The sequence below is a fragment of the Corapipo altera genome, unplaced genomic scaffold (assembly GCF_003945725.1).
Source record: "Corapipo altera isolate COAL_440 unplaced genomic scaffold, ASM394572v1 107b, whole genome shotgun sequence".
NCBI classification, from domain to species: Eukaryota; Metazoa; Chordata; class Aves; order Passeriformes; family Pipridae; genus Corapipo; species Corapipo altera.
The window spans coordinates 477,688-497,133 of NW_020884951.1; the positions used below are offsets into that span (position 1 = coordinate 477,688).

The 19,446-nt window shown below is 41.9% G+C and overlaps 1 protein-coding gene across 1 annotated transcript; it reads left to right on the forward strand.

Annotated features, from left to right (window-relative positions):
* Positions 1-201: 201 nt before the first annotated feature.
* CENPI (centromere protein I) lies at positions 202-15,719 on the forward strand. Its single transcript, XM_027663256.1, has 21 exons — positions 202-291; positions 1,028-1,376; positions 2,080-2,217; positions 3,181-3,299; positions 4,475-4,582; positions 5,741-5,789; positions 6,106-6,152; positions 6,818-6,907; positions 7,341-7,469; positions 7,721-7,876; positions 8,138-8,258; positions 8,457-8,545; positions 8,868-8,985; positions 9,083-9,147; positions 9,602-9,687; positions 10,101-10,236; positions 10,421-10,545; positions 11,645-11,693; positions 11,846-12,079; positions 13,930-13,971; positions 14,823-15,719. Exons 2-21 carry the CDS (start codon positions 1,148-1,150, stop codon positions 14,952-14,954), a joined length of 2,262 nt encoding a protein of 753 aa, XP_027519057.1. The 5' UTR covers positions 202-291; positions 1,028-1,147; the 3' UTR covers positions 14,955-15,719.
* The last annotated feature ends 3,727 nt before the right edge of the window (positions 15,720-19,446 follow it).

The following is a 19,446-nucleotide window of genomic DNA, read 5'->3' on the forward strand; positions in this document are numbered from 1 at the left end:
CCCCAGATCCTTTTTAAGATGTAGATTTAGGGCTGAACTTTGCACCCCCACGGAGGAGGGGACACCCCAGGCCGGGCCGCCCTTCAGGGCCCCCTCCCGCCGGGCACGGACCGCGCATGCTCAGAACCGCCGGGGGAGGGGGGGGCAGGAAGGGCGGAAGCGCCGCCGTCATTCCCGCCCAATGCGCATGTGCAAAAGGCGGGGCGGTGGCGGGCGCTGCGCACGCGCGGTGCGGCGGCCGCCAGGTTTGAACTGCGGGACGGTTGGAGAGGCGGGAGGAGCGTGAGGGGGGTCAGTGCCGGGGGGGGACAATGCCCGGGGCACCGGAGGGGCAGTGCCGGAGCGAGGGGCAGTGCCCAGGGCAGCGGGAGGGGCCGTGGCCGGGACTGGGTCAGGCCGGGCTGGGCTCCCTCCTTCCCCTGGGAGGATGCTCCGGGAGGCCCGAGAGTCCTGGGAGAGTCGCGGTGGTGGCTGAGGGAGGGGCGGTGGTGCAGCTGGGGAGGAGGGTGAGGGGTATTTTCCAACTCTAGCGGCTCGGTAGAAAGGCTGCAGAAGAATCCAGTGTTTGTGAAATAGAACGATGAGTGTTGTTTTGATCCTTTAGAATCTGTACGCAGCCCTGCAGGGGATCATGGCTTGTTGACTGGTGACACTGACATGCGCAATACAAGTAAGGAAAATAAAAATGCACAAAATAAACTGAGGAGAAAACTGTTGGTTGTGTTATTCCATCTTTCTGGTTATGTTAATTTTTTGGCTCACAGTGCTATCTAAAATTTTATCAGGTCATTTTTAAACTGAAAGGAGCTTGTGTTAATTTTTTGCCTTGTGAATTTTTTTCTTTCTTTTTCTAATGTAAAAAAGAATAAAGTTTTGATACACTGTTGTCTGTGCATCTTCTGAGTATATTGTCTGAACTGTTGGGGGCCAGTCAGCTCTAAATTATTTCTGCTGCATTCAATCTAGTGTTATGCAGGATGCCTCTAAAATCTGTTTGTCAGGAAAATAAATGTTTCTTTTCTTGCAGGGAACCAGCTGTCTGATGTTCTTCAGCTGTTGGAGGTTGATCTCTTTGCTTGCCTGGTGAAGGACTGGATCTCGTGACAAATGAGGAAAATTTTCCAGTCTCAGCTGGGAGACTGAAAAGATGAGGCACAGTTCTAGGACCCCAAAGCGGCCTCTGGGGGTTGACCATAAAAGCCAAACTGATCTCTCTGCGTGGCGAAAAAAGGGGAGAACTGACCTTGAAAAAAGTTCCCAGAATCATCAGTCTCCTGGAGGTCAGAAAAATGACATCAGTCAGAAAAATGATGTCAGTGGGAAAAACGACAGCCAGGAAGTCTCCCTGGAGAAAGCTTTGACCTACTTTGAGAAAGGTAAGAGCACTTTTAAGGTTGGCTTTCTAAGACTGAAAACATAATAATTATATTCTTAATAAAAAGAATGATAATAATATAAAAATAATCTATTTTACGTCTGGTTTTCCTCTTCAATGCCTGAGCTATGTAATATTTTTTTAATGTATTAAAAGCTTTCTGTTACTACTGTGTAAAAAAAAAAAAAGGAATATCATAGAATCATGGAATGGTTTGGGTTGGAAGGGACCAAACTCCTGCCATGGGCAGGGACATCTTCCACTATCCCAGGTTGCTCCAAGCCCTGTCCAACCCGGCCTTGGACACTTCCATGGATAGATCATCCACAACTTCTCTGGGAAACATGTACCAGGGCCTCATCACCCTCATAGTGAACAATTGTTTCCTAAGACCTAATCTAAGTCTACTTTCTGTCACTTTGTATCTGTTCCCCCTTGTCCTGTCACTACATGCCCTTGTAAAAAGTCCCTCTCCACCTTTCGTAATAAAAATAATAATTTTAAAATAATCTAATTTTACTTCCGTATTCCCTCTTTAATCCCTGAGCTATGTAAATGTTTCTTTAATGTCTTGAAAGTTCTTCCCCTTTTTGTTACTGTGTAAAGAAAAAGGAGTATTCGTAGGGGCAGTTCAGAGAAGCTTAAAGTTCATTTTCAGTTGGGAAGTTGTTACATCCCGAGTTTGTCCCATTTGTTTTTCCTAGTTCAAGGCCGTGTTTCCCTGAGGATCAACAGTGCTCTGCAGAAACACTTGGCTGCTGTGGAAAGCATTGCCCTGCAACAAGGGCTGCCCCCTGAAGGTTTTGAGATACTGTTGAACGTGGTGCTCAGTGGCAAATTTGGTAAAACCTTTGTGTACTGCTGGTGTGTCTTCTGTGAATGTCTCCTTCCCCTCCAATCAAACCTGCTTGAGACAATGTGTTTGTGGTGGCTGTATTGTTGGGTACTGTAGTGTAAAATTAATTTTTCTGGCATGCCTTGGTGTAAAAAAACTACCCTCAGTTCTTGCTCCAGGAGGGTGGTGTCCAGTTAAATATTATGGCTTGTTACAGATTTTGTTTTAAATTTTTTTTCCTTTGTTCATAGTTGCAGGTTTCTGAAAGGCTTGAATTGTGCCCTCACCAAGCATTGTGTTTGTTCTTTGCTGTAATTGTTTGTGTAGGTTTCGTTTCCCCAAGATCAAAATAATTAAACAAACTGACAAAGTTGTGTTAGTGAAAGTTGCTAAAATTAAGTTGTCATCCCCACAGTCAATTCAACAGTCAGTGCAGCCCTCCTGCTGCTTTCTTAGAAACGTTATTCACCATTTATACTTCTAAATAATGAAATATTCATTGGAAAAAACCCTAAACTTCTACCTCCCTCCAGCACAAGGGGAGCACACAGAATTCTTTCCCCATTATACAAGTAGTTTAGTGCTTTTCTTCATTTGAAATGATCAGCTCATCTCCAGATCTGCTGATCCTTACCTGACAGTCCCATACCCTTTTGCTAAAGGCATTGGTTGTTTAATGTTAACAGAATCTGTGTTACTTTTGGTTGTCTTGCCAGGAGCCTGAAGACTATTTCAATACTAAAATACTCGATATTTTATGGTTTGTTTTTTTTTTTGTTAAGCTGGGAGAAATATTTCTCATAATTTTTTGAGGTATTGGTAAATCCTTCCTAGATTCTTGTACACTGTTACTTTGAGCAATGAAGCTCTGAATAATTTTGTCCAAGGGGAATTTTGACCTAAGCTGCAAAACCACATCCAAGAACCTGGTACAGGAGCACCATCTTACTCGAAATTGTTTGTTTTTCAGCTGACACAGTGAATACTCGTTTATTGAAGAGCCTGATCCCAACCTCAGTAATACCAGAAAATTCTGTGGTTACAGCTGTGTCTTGGCTCTGTACCAACAGATCCTCAGGCAGCATCCAGGTAACTTAGTAAGTGCTGACAATAGTTATTGCTTCTGCACAGGAATGATAAGACCAGGTTATTTTCAGGGAGCAAAAATCCTAGGGTTTAATGTACATGGTCTTACACAAGATACTGTCCTTTACCAAGATGGCAGGGACACTCATTGCTGGAACAGCAGTGGGAACCAAGAAACATTTTATAAGTGTGAGTGGAAAGTTCCTGCTTGGCTTGAATCTATGAAGTCCTCAGGAATGGTTTCTCCACCACCATTTCTGTGAAGTACTTGTGCTGTGTGAGGCACTCTTCAACTTCAGCAAGGTATCCCTTAGGTTATGTGTACCTTGGTCATGACAACGTGGCTTAACGTTAGCAACAGTTTGTTTTGGTGTTCACATAGTCTGCTCAAAGGTTTACATCATAGAACTGCAGAATTTATTTCCATTGTAAAATCATTGAGAGTAGAAAAGATTTTTAAGACCAAGTCCACCATGAAACCGTGGTCCTAAGTGCCACGCCTGAACATCTTTTAAATACCTCCAGGGATGGTGGTTCAACCACTTCCTTTGGTATCCTGTGCCAGTGCTTGGTGACTCTTTTGGTGCAGAAGTTTTTCCTAATACCCAGTCTAAGCCTCCCCTGGCACATCTTGATGCTGTTTCTTCTTGTCCTATCACTTGTTGCTTGGGAGAAGAGAGAAGAGACTGACTCCTACCTCACTTCAGCCTCCTTCCAGGGAGTTGTAGAGTGCAATAAGGTCATCCCTGAGCTCCCTTTTCTCCAGGCTGAGCTCCCCCAGTTCCCTCAGCTGCTCCTCTTAAGATTTGTACTCCAGACCCTTCCCCAGCTTTGTTGCTCTGCTTTGGATGCCTTCCAGCACCTCAATCCACTCCTTGGTGAGGGGACAACACATATTGAGAAGTGTTTGTTTCCCATACTTCATGCACTGGTGTACAGGCACTTCAGCAAGGTGTTGGAGTGTGCCTGTTTCCCAGGAGGGCTGCAAGAGGACACCCTTGGCAGGCTTTCTTCCACAGCTGAATTATCTCTGAGCTGTTGTTCTTCTGTAACTCCCTGGTTGTCCTTGTGAGTGATTTGTATCCTTACTGATTGTGTCTCTGGAGTTGGCTACTGACTGCTCTTCTTTGCTTTTGCCCATCACTTAATGTAATAATGGCTTTTTTTCCTGTCTGCAGTTGCTTTTTTTAAGGTGGCTGATCACAGTGTTTGACTTCATTGATCACAAGGAACGAATTAATGCCCTCTATGGTTTCTTCTTCTCCTTCCTGCAAGATGAGAAGCTGGTAAGGAGAACTGAAGAACATATGGAATTGACAAAATAAAACCAAGTGTTCGTTAGTGTATTAATGCTGGAATTAGTCTGGTTGGTTAGAGAGAATTTTCTGATGACTAGAATTTCACTTTTTTTAAAATTTTTTTCATTTTACATTTTAAGGTTGCTGGGTAACTTAGATCCCTAAACAGGGAAGTACTGTAGGATTGCTGTGGTTAGGCTGTTTAAACATGTTTCCAAGAATTGCTATTCTGTGTCACACAGAGGTTGGGGATATATTCTGTCTAAATTCCCAAGATTAACTATGGTGCTGCAGTCTGTGGGATTGTCAGACAACAGCAGGTAAAGTCTCCTGCTCCTGGGAAAAAACTGGCTTGTATACCTTGGGCAAAAAGAAAAAACAAAACCACTTTTAGAGCAGTGTTTATTTAAGGGTGCTGTTCTATTTAATTGAGTTGAAGTGTAGCTTAAATGAGAACAAGCATTCAGGAAATTAATTTCTGCTATATGACAACTGTAAAATCCAGGTACTGGAATTTTGAAATGTTTGGATTCAGTGCATATTGACATGATCTTGGCACTCATGTTAGATATGAAATTGTTAATATTCTTTCAGTTTAGGATATTTTGTGGTTAAGTTCCCCAAATTCTGAATTACATGGTTTGTAAAGTTGTCCATGGTTTTAGGTTAACTTTAGTTATAATCTTTTCATAAAACTGGATTCAAGTTAAAAATAGCATTTTGAGGCATGATGGGTCAGTTGGGAAGTGCACCAAGAGTTGGTGTGAAAGTAATTTAAAGCTCTTTTACAGCCTCAGCTGTAAATAGAAGCTCTAAAACAGTACATTGGTTCAAAAGTGCCTTTCTTTTTGAAAATGTAATTGTACTTTGACTCTTGAAATTTCTAGACCATCTTCCAAAGGACACCATCCAAGCTTATTGAATAGCTTGGTTACTGTCAGATAAAGTTTCTAAATGAAAGGGACATAAGAGACTGTAAAAACCAGGCTGCTTCCTAAGGGAAGTGAGGTGTGTTCTGCCCTGGGGGGGGCTGCAGGGATGGCTTGAGGCAGGCAGTGGAGTGACACAGCAGTGTCCTGTGAAGCCTGTGTGATTTCTGTGTGTCCCCCAGCAGCAGGAGGTTTCACTGCTGCCTTTGCTTTGCAGTGCCCCTACATCTGCCACATGCTCTACCTGCTGACCAGGAAAGAAAATGGTGAGTCTCTCAGCTGTAAGAGCTGGAATTCCATTTTGTTTCTGATTCTGTTTGCTGGTGCTGCCTTTTCTTCCAATGCAGCCACTGCACTGATAAGCCAATATAGTGCTTTTAAGGCAAGGGAGCACGAGTGATAATTCAGACAAAAATTTGTGTAACACTTTCTGAACTGGAAACCTGTCTGTTAGCCTAGAAATGAGAGTGATTGGTTCTGTTTGCTTTGTCATGACTTCATGATAAAAGTGATACTGCATTTTTGCTCAGATGTCTGATACAGTGTTTTCTAAATCCTTTATATTATTGATTGTATTTCCAGTCAAGCCTTTTCGGGTTAGGAGACTGCTTGACCTCCAAGCAAAAGTGGTGAGTTTATTTCAATTCTTGTAGAGTTTGAGCTGTGGTTAATAATGCACTTTGTAAGACTAATGTCCTTACAGGATGGAGAAGAGTGACTGGACTTGGAATTGTAGGTTGTAGTCTTTGTAACATCAAAGCTTGTATCTCTTGCATGTGCATCCCCAGTTTTCACGTGTGTTTTCTGAGCTCTTGCAATGATATGCACAAAGGTCTTTGTTTTAGAAGCAGGTGTGGTGAAATCTCTGAAGCAAAGGGCAGCTTTATTTATCTATTGCAGTCCTTAGTTTTGTATTCATCTTCCTTTTGCAAGTGGTATCAAAAATGACTGAAAAATATAAGATTGTAGAGGGTCTTGCTCTTTTTTTGTAAGAAAAAACTTGCTATAACATGTTTTATAAACAGCAGAAAGACTATTTTTCATAGTTTTGATTGCTAATTTACTTTTTTTTTTTTTAGTTATGCTCTTTCTTCAATCCCCTTCCTATGGTGTTTCATTGACACAGTTTCTGTTCTTTCATTTTCAGTTATTCATCTATGGTTACTTACTGATATGTAGCTCTAGAAATTTAGCTTTTACTCCTCACTGGGTTTTTTTGCTTCTAAAATACAGTATTCAGTTTCTGTATAAAAAACATACCCCACATTTTCCCTCTTGTTCTGCTATTTGACAGGGAATGCACCCTCCCCTGCAGGCTCTACTGTCACTTTACAAAGTCTTCTGTCCAGAGCTGGTGACCATAACTCTTCCCACAAAAACAAAGGTAAGGAATTAGATTTAGTCTATTTGGAACCAGTACTTATGATAGTGTTTGTACTGAGCTTTGCATTTAAGCTAGAGCACGATTCAGTGGTGAAGATTAATTCTATTTCCTCTTCACTGAGTAAAATTAGTATAATGTATACTTGAGATTTAATCTATGATTGATGATTGATTTGAATGGAGATTATAAGACAGAAATGTTTTATCCCTTTTGAAAAAGAACATAATTTCAGAAGGAAATAAAAGCCCACTACAGTTGAACTGTAGTCAAAATGTGATGAAACTGAGGAGTGATAAGAATTCTGTGCTGTGAAAATCTGTCAAGCAGATTGTCTCTATATCACTGTGATGCTGTTTATCAGAATAGAAACTGATCTTTCTGTTGCTTTGTCTTAGTTTGGCTTCTTGCACAGATGTCTGATTTCTGTTTCCAGACTTACTTCAAGAGTTCAGAGGGCCCATGGAAAGCAGCAATGAGTGCAGTAAGGCAAAGAAACCAGGGAAGGACTCCCCTGACCCAGGCAGTGTTTTTAGGCACAGCTCAACCTCAGTCACGAAAGAGGGTATGTTTTGGGCCTAAGGTAGGCCCTAGAAGGTGCCAAGCAGCATTTTTCATTATGAATATTGGTAAACAATGGGAGTGTGGCTTTATTTCAGCACTGGGAAGGGTGGAGTACCTACACAGAAATGCAGCATTCCCACTATAATGAAAGCCTGGATAAGTTTTTCATAAAACAGGGTCTTTCTGGGAACACTGTTCATGAGTGCACTCAATTGCATTGGAAGCAGAGTCATTGCTATGCATTTTCTACAGAAATGGAATGCTCAGTTGGTTCTACCTGCAAGCAGTGCAAGGAATTCAGGAGTGGGCACAGAAAAGTACTGTGGTTTGTTCAGTACAGAAGAGACTTTTCCAATGGAGCAGCTGCAGACCTTTCCTCAGCTCCTACAAAATATCCACCGTCTAGAGGTGAGCTTCAAGAAGGTCTTGAAAAGCTGAATGAATGTTTTGAGAGGTCAAAGGATATTCCTTCATTCCTTGTTTATGTGTGAATAATGTGTGGGCTACCTGGTTCTAACACAGCATCTGACCCAGCTGAGGGTGATGAGTTCTGGAGATGGTCTTGTTGCTGGTAAAAGGATTGGATAGTTCTGATAGAAGGAGATTCTCTGGCAGTTTGCTGATGTAAGCACTGAATAATTCTTTTCTTTTCTTTGATTCCTCTTGCAGTTTCCTTCCCAGATGGGTTCAGTGCTAGCAAACCCTTTATTACTTCACTACATGAATTGTGTCAGAGATGAATCTATTTACCTGAGGCTCTACTATTGGATGGGTCAGATGCTCCAGGAAGGTAGGAAACTCAGTATTATCTTGCCATGCTAGGGAGGTAAAGGATGTCTGAGGGCTCTCATTTTTCAGTAATGGTACTTTGCTATTCAGATTTGTAGTGACAATCATATGATGTTAAAGCAAATACTGGAAGAGAACTGAAATTGGTTTCTCTTTGTGTTTTTTCTTGTATTCCAATACAATATTCTCTCCTGTTTAGAATGTACCTGGTGTGTGGTTGATAACACAAATGAAACAGAATTCAAGAGCTTCCTGGAAACTATGTACAAGGCAGAATGTTTTTTGCAGGTAAGTGCATGTTTTGTGGAAGCCAAGGGTTTCACAAAGCCTTCCCTTAAAGAACCTCTGGGACTTACCAGTTCCCTGTAATATTTCTGAGGAGTGACAGTGTCTCAAGTAATAAAAATACCTCTACCTATGGAAAGTCAATATTCTGGAAATGGCCTTGTTTTCTGCAGGAAAAATAATTTGAGAATGATAATTTGGATGTCCTGGCAAATTGTATGGCAGGAAGGAGGTGTCAGCCTCATTTTTCCTTCAGGGTGAAGTGAGCATGGCAAGGTGCAGGCATATGAGGTGAGTTTCTGAATGCTCCTCTTCTGCTTTGTAGGAGGGATTTCCTGCCTGTGAAGAGTTCCTGTATAAGAGCCTTCCTCTCTGGGATGGCTCCTGCTGCCGACCAGAAGTCCTCCAACTTGTGAGTTGGATCCCCCTCAGCAGTTCCCCTGGTATGTGTTGGATCCTTTGGGTGAGGTTGGACACCGGGGATATCCTGGGGGATAGAATTTGTTCACCCCTATCATACTGCTTTCTCATTTGTTTCAGAAATTAAGTCATATCTCTATGGTCCCCTGGCACAGCTCTTTTTCACATCATCCCTTTACTTCAAGGTAATTCGAGTGAATACAATGCCTGTTTACTTCTAGTTGATACTGCTCTCTGCACTTGGGTTGAGTGTAGCAGACTAAGGGATTGTATAGGAAAGTTCTTTTGGGGAAGTCTGTGCCCAAGTGAGGGTAAAATATATACTTACAGCTTAACTTCTTTAGGAGTATGAGTGCCTTAAAGATATCTTCTTTTTTGACTGGGACATTGGAAATAAAAAGAACTGGCAGTACACAAGATAATTATTTCTTTTATTGTGACTTTAACTTGGTATTTGAAACTTGCACTGTAACACATTCGTTCAGTTCTAGGGGATGTGCAATTATCTCACTGCTCCTGTTGGTCCTGAGAAACTCTTGATACCTTTCCTTGTATATGTCAGTTCTCATGGTGTTTTTTGTTTAGTACTACTTGCTTTCATAAATTGCTATCAGCCTGATTTCTTTTTGCCTCTTGCAGTGCAGTGTTCTTGAGAGCCTGAAGGAGCTGCTGGAGAACTGGTTAAATTGCAATGTGATTGATATGGATCCAGAATTTCATCCTTTGTAAGTTTATCATAAAAAAATGCAAGCCATGTTGTTTGCATTGCTCACCAGTGCACTTAGATATATATTCTAGCTCTATCACCCAGCGTGAAGACCAGCTAGAAGGTTAATAACACTGTTATGATTCTGCTCTATTGTAAGCTACCTTGTCAGTCTTGTTCTTTGTCTTTAAAAGTACTTCTGTTGACACTGAAAGTTGAAATGCCCAGAACTCAAAATCCTCCTGAGGCTGAGGCTGGGTCATGTTTGTGATGGTGTTGATAACAATGTTACTGGCTGTATTGAAGAACAAGTGTCTGTTGCTGAGTGTTGGGTGGGGCAAAAGCACGAACTTCAGTTTCTTTTCACTGCTTTTCCGCGTTGCCCTTTGCGAAGAGGTGAAGTACTAATGTTGTGTTGTGTCATTGCTGCAGGAATACCACCCTTTCTGGACTAGTGACCGTGGTGGCTGACCTGATCCACTTTGTTGGACGGCTCTCTATTGTTGGACTGCATTTGGAAAAGAATTCCACGTTCTTGCTCTTCTTCATCCTGGATTTCTACGAGACCGTGTGTATCCCAATCATTTTGGCTTTCTTTTGAAATTCTCCAAGACTTTGTATTTTTTTAAGCTAGAGCATAAAAACATCTTCCTCATTATGGTTTACAGAACTTTGTGGTTAAAAGCAAGAATAGTCCAAATAACCTTTACTTTGGCAGTAACAATCAGCCCAGATGTGCTTCATTCCTGCAGGTGTGTGACATGTACCTGAAGTACGACCTGCCTTTGTTGATATTGCCTCCTGCTGGGGTTTTCTACCCAGCACTGCTCAGCATGGATTCTGTCACCTTGAATCAGCTCTGCTACATTATGTACAGGTACTACAGCAAGTGTGGGCTGCAGGGTCTCCTTGTCTTCTCTTTCAATCTTCTGGAAATGAAATTATTTTAGTGTAAAACCTGAAATCTACTTTTTCTTACGATGCAAGGCAAAGTTCCGCTCGTGCCCAGCTTTCATGATTCAGGATTTTATAGCTGTGGTTACTTCTTTCTTTTTTTCCAGTCTGTTGCCCAAAATAGCAGGATTCTGACCTCTTTCCCAGAATTATTTCTGTATCTTTGATATGTGGAGAGGAAGAAATTCTCATATTGTTTTGAGAGAACTTAAGCCAGCCAGCTGGAATCACAAGTAGTAACTACAACTACTTACTCCTGTGCTTTGACCACTAAACTTGAGCTTTTCCTTACAAATTCTGTCATGTGCTGAGTAGGAAGCACTTCTGCCACCTCCAGACTCTGTGGCAATTTGGGACTGTCCTGTGCTGCTGGCAAGTCCAAAGACAGCACTGCTTAGTGCTCTGCAGGATCCACCAAGGCTGTGGTTCGTGGCCTTGTTACTTCCAGTGGCTGCATCTGAGGAGAAGAGTAGCCAGTAGCTGACAGCTGGTGCAGGGCTTTCCATGTGGCTTTTTCTCTAAGGAATCTGCAGGGTAATTAACATGACAGGATGGTCTTGAGGAAATAAGAGGAGCTAGTGCTTATTATATAGAACAACTGTCAAGTTGCATTACTTCTGGTGGCTTCTGTTTCTTTGCTTAGTGAATGAAAGTCTGCCTTCTTAAAAACACACTGAGTTTTTCCTGCTGATTTTAAGGCTGAATGTCCATTCTTGCATGTTGCCTTTATGAAGGTGACTGTCCCAGAGAAACCAGTCATGTCTGAATCATTTAAGAGATTAATATCACCAGATGTGTCCCTACTCTACCTAGAAAGAGTGGGCCTATGCCAACTGAATAAGTCCCTTTGAATTCTTTTTCATGTCTCTCTTTTTTACCAATAAAGTTTGATCTCTCTCGTGGCAGGAGTAAGTTTTCTTAATGCATTCCTCCAGCTTTTTTGAATAGAGGCATGTAAAAATTTACAGACCCCCAACTTTCTTTTATGTTTGTTTTGGGTTTTTTTATTATTTTTTTTTTAGGTATCGAACAAACTTGGTGGCTGCAAAAGAAAATGAGGAGAGTGAAAAGGTATGGTGGACACATCTGTTGTGTGCTAGAACAGACCTTAGCAAGGAATTGGGTTGAATGGAGGGAAGGTGTATTAGTGGCATTCTTTTAAGGACTGAGGGAACACACAGCTGCTTTGAGGATGCTGTTGACTGATTTGTTTTCTCCCTCAGAAAATACTGCAGTTCCAGTTCAGTAACAAGACATACAAAGAGTACAACCAGTACATAACAGCTATGGTGGGCTGCCTGTGGACATCCACTGTATTCCAGAAGGATACTAATTCTCAGGGTCTTCGTATGGATGAGGAGCTGCTGAACAAAACTCTAGTGAAGGATTTTAAAACCAGCTTTAACCTTGTCTACCACCCAGCCATGTTGGGCTATTCCATCGACTTCCTGAAGCAGGTAATTGTATAGGCTGATATTTGGGCCTTTGAAGGCACCAAATGTTCTGTCTTGACAGCTTCTCTAGAGCAGTGTCTCTTGGTGTCCTGGCTGACTTGTGGAGCCAACTGAGCTTTCAAAAGCTGCTGTGGCATTCTGTGTTTGTGTCAGATCAGTGGCACAGTCTGAATAGTCTGTGTGGTATGAAAACATGAATGTAACAGTTTTGGATGTGAATTTGTGCTTAGGATCATTTTGAAAGCAGAACTAAAATAGCTAATCAGTGAAATAAATGACAATTCAGTAAAAGCTTCCCAGTAGTGCATCCTGCCCCACAAAATAGGGAGCCTGACCTAAGTATTTAAACTGCAGGAAGTCAAGAAATACATAGTTAAGTTGCATCCAGCTGTTCATGATTGAACTTTTTAGCAGTGCATTCTGGCTCTTGTGGTAGCTTTTAAGAATGGCTTATTAAAACAAAAATGCAAGTAGCTACTTCAAGTAACATGATAATCTTGTATTGTCTGGTGTGATTTCTACCAGCAGTTGTCTCGAATTGAGGGTGTCATCGTGTGTTCAGTGCAGCTACTGAAGAGTGGGGGGAGCAGCTTGCCAGAGCTGTTGTTCTGAGATGTACGCCCTGCTCCAAAAAATCAGGTTTTGTAGGCTGTCCAGGGATGCATAAAGGTGCCATTTTGCTGTGAGAAACCCTGGCAGGCTCAAGGCCTGCGTAGGTGTGACTCCTGGAATGAAGCAAATGACATCTGAGGGTAGAGTTGAAGCAAAGAATGCTGGTTAGGAGCACTGCACAGTGCTCAGTGTCCTGAATTGGGCTAGTTTGTCTCTTACTGCTGATTAAACCCAAGCTTTGCCTCTGCCAGAGAAGGCTATTTTATTTTTCTTATACACAACTTCTTTTCCTTGGTCTTTCTCATATCCTTTGCCCACATAATTTTTGTTCTGAGGCTTCCTAGAATCACAGAATATCCTGTGTTGGAAGGGACCCACAGGGATCATCGAGTCCCACTCCTGGCCCTCCACAGCACAGCCCCAAGAATCCCACCATGTGCCTGAGAGTGTTTTCCAAATGCTCCTTGGCAGCCTTGGGGCCGTGCCCACTGCCCTGGGGAACTGTTCCAGTGCCCAGCCACCCTCTGGGGGAAGAACCTTTTCCTGAGATCCAACCTAAACCTGCCCTGACACAGCTTCCTGATTCTTTTTTGGAGGCTTTGCACACTAAAAAAACAAACCCACAAACAACCATAAAGCAAAACAAAAAACCCCAAACAAAACACTCCAAACTAAAATCCCCTAAAAAAAAAACCCCAAACACCAGCCTCCAACCCCCAAAACCTTCTGGTGGAGAAACTTTGCATTTTTCCTACTGCAAAACTAAGAAATATTTTGCCTAGCAGTGGTCACAAATGTGTTTTAAGGCAGGAGAAAATATTATTTAGGGGCAGGGTCACATTTTCCTCAGCACTGTGGTGCTGAGCACCAGAGGGCACTGCTCTGCAGCACACTTGGGGAACACAAGCAGTAGTCTGAGTGTCACTAGGTTCTCTTCTCTTGCTCTTTCTCACTGCTGGGAATTACCTTTTTAATGTTTTGAAGGGGAAGCTTTTACACTGGTGAGAGACAGTGGTTAAGGATACCTACAAATATTCCCTGTTGCTGTCCAGTAGTGCTGCAGCACAGGGCAGGAGGGTCTAGATGTTACCTTGCCACTTAGGGACACAGTATGATGCTGGAAGGCCCTTCTGAAGCATGATTAAAAATCTCTGAACTCCTTTGCACACCTAAGCAGAGACCCAGCAACGCTGGACATGCTTTTTATGTGACCTGATATTATTTTATTCCTTCTCCTCAAGATTTGTCCGGAGGATACCACCTTCAACTTCAAATTAATCAAGGTAAGATTTCTTGTTTTAGTGAAGTGAAAGCAAGCAATTTCCAGCAGGTATGTAGAAGAGGATGAGGTGATAATATTCACCAATTCCACAAATGCTCCATAAAAATTTTGAAATGGAAAAATTCCAGCTGTAGGCTTTGATTCAGTCTCTTAACAGGGCCAAACAAGAGGGCATCAACACCTGGGAAGTTATGTATCTGCCCATCTGTGGCTAGTGGGCTGAGATTTTCTGTTTCCTCCATGACTCAGTGCAGTATCAGCACAAAGCTGTTTATTGTTCTCTGCAGGCTCCAAAAAAAGTTGCATTCTTGGTGTACTTGGAGCAGAATTTCTATTATCAGTGAACTTAATTTTAAATTTCTGAGAGGTATGTAGCTTTGTTACATCTTTGAGCAGGAATCCTCTACTGAGCAATACAGTGGCAGTTGGTTTCCTTTCTTGTGTCACAGGGTACTTCAAACCTGATCTGGAGGAATCACCACTAGTGATGGAAGGAATGCTTTAATATCCATATTCATTTAGTTTCTGACATCTTCCCCTGTTGATCCAACAGACTCTGCTCTTTTCAGAACTGGGATTTGTAAACATTTTCAATAGTAAAAAAAAAAATCACGATTTGTCACGTTCAAGCTAAGAATGTGTGTTGTGTAAGTTTGGGCATTTGGGAACAGAAGGTACCCACAGCTGAACAGGGGCATTTACAGATGTTGTCAAACAACAGGTGGATGTTGTCAAACAACAGGTGGATGTTGTCAAACCGTGGAAGGCAATGTTTGCAGAGCTTTTCAAACTGGTCTAAGAAAGAGACAAAGCTTTGTCCTGCACATCTGACTATCCTTTCTGGTTTTGTAGGGGAAGAGGTGGGACTGGTATCTGAAATATCTCTACACACAAGGTTTGGAGGGCCTGAAGGTCTTCATTGAGAGCAGCATCAATCGTGTTTCCCAGGCCTCTCGCAGAAAAGTGGAGAATGTGGAAACGTGACCTTGGGACTCACTGGAGCTTTTCTGTCCTCTGGAGCAGATTAGCAGAATCTAAAGGACTCTGCCACTGGTTACTTCCTGAGGGGAAAGAAACAGAGCAATTACTCTTGTAGTGACATTTATTTTGTGAAAGTGAAGACACAGAAGGAATGCTTAGGCTGCCTCTTGTCCCTGCTGAACTCCGGTGTGAAGTTGGTGAGCTGTATGTTATGTCCCATTCATATTTATCATCCTGGTTTCTCTCTGTTGGAGTATCTCCTTGAGAATCAGACATTTTCCACCTCAAAACTGCAGTGAGCAGTGCTGCTTCATTTATAATTAATGTTGATCTCTGACCTGATTTGCCTTCCTCAGAATCAGGTAACTCAATCAGCCTTTAGTGATACCGTCTATGTGTTGGATTGGAGCAACGTGTGTTTCCCAATTCCCTGTTGTACTGTCTTCTAGCAGGCTGAGCAAACTGACCTTCCTGAAATTCATTTTCATTTTAAAGCTTCCAGAATGGACTTTTTGCCAACATTGCTTATAATGATGTTCTAATGCAGCTGGAAAATTCAGTGCCCAGTTGATGGTTTATTGATGGTTTGAGGACTTGTACAATATTGCCACCAGTTCACCATTTTTTATTGGTAAGTGCAAATGTGGCTTTCCTTTTTGTGTTTTTAACTCTGTAGGTGTTGTGTATTATACATGTACGTGTATATATATAATTTATAATATGTCAAATGTTTCCAACGTGCCATTTTAAATAAACTCTACTACAAAAAAGTATCATCTCCTGTCATTTCATTTTAACACTGAGTAGTGGTTGGGAGAAGCTGTACTGAGGTTTCCAGAATTAGAGTGAATGTTATTTTACTGTGGTAAAACAAGGTTGTAACCACTTGAAAGTTGGGTCAGAGTATACTGAATTTTTCATTGTGAATTTGTAGTAAAGGAATCAGTCCTGAGAGTGACCCCAGAGCCACTAAAGATGTGTTTGGTTCCTTCATCCTCTCAAACTCAGACTGTGGTAGAGTACCACAGTTCTCAGCTCAAACTGATGGTCTGTTAATATGCCCTTTCTCATCCATCTGTGTTATTCCAGATAGTGTAAGTGCTGCCTGCTAATTTTTGTCAAGAGAAACAGATCTTCAATATCCTGATTATATTTTCTCAACAGAGGACGCTTCACATATTACAAATTCCTCCAAGTGGATATGTTTCAAGACGTGGCCCTAGCATATAATGAGTTTTATAATTTTTCTGTGAAGCTGCCTTCAGAAAGGTGTTGGAAAGACTATTTCCAGTTATGCTGGAAAGCCTGTGCACTGCATTCCCCAAGGACAGCTTAATCCTTAGCTTTTGTCCTTAAGATACTGCCCAGACTCGTACTTCCACACTGTTGCACTGGGATTCTCTATAGGAATAAGGCTGGAGGGGTTGATAGCCCTGGAAAACATGAGATGAAGACATGGGTTCACTCACAGATCTGTGTATGGCAGGCTCAGTCAGGGGGGAAAGGAGCAGGTACAGAGCATCCCAAAGAAGCATTAACCAGGAAGACAAGGCTTCATGTTGCCTGGGTGCTGTTTGAAGTTTGTGGAAGGAGCAGAGCTCTGGCATTCCTGTCAGACTGGCAGGTGCTGCCAGAGGCTTCATTTCACTTGTGAGAGATGCTTAGATTCTTAAGAGTGTGTGTGATGTATGTAAATGTATTTAAAGGAGCTTACAGCAGAATCCTTCAGGATATACTGAGTATTAGGTAGTTGTTGGTCCCTTATCCCCCAGATAAGTTTTTCCTTGATGTTGGTGTTTGGTTGAGAAAACACAAGATCGTGTCATGGGAGACTCTTGTTGCATCACAGGTCTTTTGTTATACCCTGTGCTATGAAAGTATTTAAGCAGACTGTCCACAGTTTTGTCATTCAAGTGTGCAGGCTGGACACTTATAGCTGCAGAATTACAGTAATAGGACAGATAACTTTCCTTTAATGTCAGCTTTGTTGGTCAAGATGGCTGTTTAAAATCCTTGCCATGTGGCAATGGTGTGCCTGGTATTATTGGGCACTTGAGAGGACTTTTAGCCTCTCTGTGTGCTGTGGCAGCTCTTGTTATTTTTGACATTTGGACATTTTTCTTATAAATATCTAACTTCACTATCATTGCACTTGAATGGAAGAATGGCCTTTTTAGGGAGGAATGATGCTACTATACCTTTTCTATTTTCTGGTGGTTTGTTTTGGGTTTTTGTTTGTTTGGTTGGTTGGTTGGTTTGTTTTGTGATTTTTTTGTTGGTTTGGTTTGGTCTTTGTTTCCTGCTTGCTCTTTGCATTCTAATCATCATGGTAAATCTTATAAACCATTTCCTATCATAAGCATGTGCTCAAGGACTTGGTTGACCACAGCATCTGCTCAGAGCACAAAACTGGAGATGGTCAAGACCCATCCATTTCCTGGTAAGTGACAAATGAGTGACTCACCTCCAGTGCCTGTTTCTGCCCGTTGTAAGGTGCCAGTGGATGTAGGCACTGAAGCTGGAGCAGAATTGTGTTGTGATACTATTTGACAGAAACAATGCAGGCTGAAAAGTTCCTTTAAGGCTCACATTCATGTTGTCAACCAGCACCCCACAGAATATTGAGGTTTAGGTTAGGCCTGCAAGCTCCCTCTGAAGGAGTGATATTCCACACAATTCACTAGAAGGAAAGTGTATTATTTCATATGACTTGAGTCTGCTCTTGAGTGCTTGTTTTTCTTTCTAGAGGATGATGTTTCGAGATCCAAATTGCTGTTGGCTGGGAATGCTGGTTTGTGTCCTGTCTCCCCATGAGAAAAAGTTGAGAAGCTCCAATTTCTGTCTGTTCTTCCTTATCAGGAGGCTTCTACAGGCTTTTGGTGTAGAAGTTTTGTAATATTACAAGCAGGCCATGGCAGTGGTGGTTTCAGTTTAACCACATCCTGTAGCATTACTAGTAGCCTGTTCAGATGCTTTCAAAAAGCAAGGCCTTTCCCTTTGGAAAAATCTGAGTGAAATTAGGGTATTAGATAGGATTTCAAGGTACAGGACCAGAATCCTGTCTGGGCTAAGCAGGCCCAGCTCCACTAATTTCTAATGGATCTCTGTCGAGTTGCACCAGCTGAACATCTGGTCCCCAGTTCACACAAAGAGAGCCATTAACCCCTCCCTGTCAGACACATTGGCCTGAACATTATGCATCTGAAAATACAAATGCCTTGGGCTACAGTTAATCTGAATTCTTTTTTTTTTTTGAAGCCATGTTTGTTTTGGGTTTCTGTTAGCCATTATTTTGTTTTGGGATGAGAGACTCATTTGTGCATCTTAGGGCAACAGAGTCTGATGCATTTCGGAGAGAGCTTGCTCTGAAAGAGTTAATAATTTCAACCTGTTTTCAGCTGGAATGAAGAAACTGGTTCCTCTGTATCCCTGCTTTCTATTCTTTTGTTGGCCTACTTCCCTCTGCTTGCATTTTGCATTCCTAATGCCATGAATAAATCAGGACCCAAGGATTTAGAAGGTGGTACAGCTGTAACCACTCAGAAAATTGAATCTATGAGGCTGGTACCGCAGCTCTAACAACCCCCAATATATGTGCTCCTGAACTCTTCTAATAACATTTAGCTGGTACCAAAATAAAATTCACTTTTGCCTTTTTTATGTAATGTTTAAGATTTTTGTGCCTCTCCCCAGTGTCTCCTCACTTGGTTCCCTTTGTCTTTTAGTCAAAGCTCAGTTATAAGCCCTTCAGGGCAGGATAATCTCCCCCTGGCTGCTGTGACAAAATGGCTTATCACAACTCTTTGCACACAGGAGACAAGAATAAGGGAAACTGAGGTCTCTGACCTGGCAAAGAATTCATTTTCTCTACAGAGTCACAGCACAGTGAAACTCCTGTCTGCCTGTTGTCCTAGATCCTCTGATAACTTGTCATTAATAATACACACTGGACTGATTTTATTTGTAGCTCTGTGGCTCCTGAGAGTGCGTGAGGGAGCTCTTCATGTGCTTTTTAGTCAGAGGATGCATCCAGTCTGGGTGGAAAACAGCAGATATTAGTAACAAGCTTGCTCTGGAAGAGGAATATCTTAAAAGAACAAAGTCCTCAAGTATTTTCTTCTAGGAAAGATGATTTGTGTTGTACTGATGGATTTCCCTCACGGCTGTGCTTTTTAAAAGAAAAGGAATTATTATGGTCTGATGGAGGTTTGATTTCACCAAACCTTGTTTTTGACTGAGAATGCCTTTTATGTCTTTCTTAGCATTTGGTGACGTGGTTTTCAGCACTGGTTTCCTGAGAACTTTATCTATCTGTTAGACCTGTCCAAGTAACTCCCAAGTAATTATAGTTGGCAAGGGAGGTGTTGAATTACATATATAATGTTTGGTAAGGTGTGTATCTTGTGAGGATGCCTCTCTGCCTCTCAGTTTCCTGTCTTGTAGGAGTAAAAAGTCTGCATAACAGAGGGTAAGATTTTTTTAAAAGTGCCATAAT

What these genes read in the sequence shown, in the direction of transcription:
- CENPI (XM_027663256.1), top strand. Translation starts at nt 1,148, where the DNA reads ATGAGGCACAGTTCTAGGACCCCAAAGCGGCCTCTGGGGGTTGACCAT. An exon ending in TTTGACCTACTTTGAGAAAG is followed by an intron (nt 1,377 to 2,079) that starts GTAAGAGCACTT and finishes TGTTTTTCCTAG; the next exon opens with TTCAAGGCCGTGTTTCCCTG. An exon ending in GGTGCTCAGTGGCAAATTTG is followed by an intron (nt 2,218 to 3,180) that starts GTAAAACCTTTG and finishes TTTGTTTTTCAG; the next exon opens with CTGACACAGTGAATACTCGT.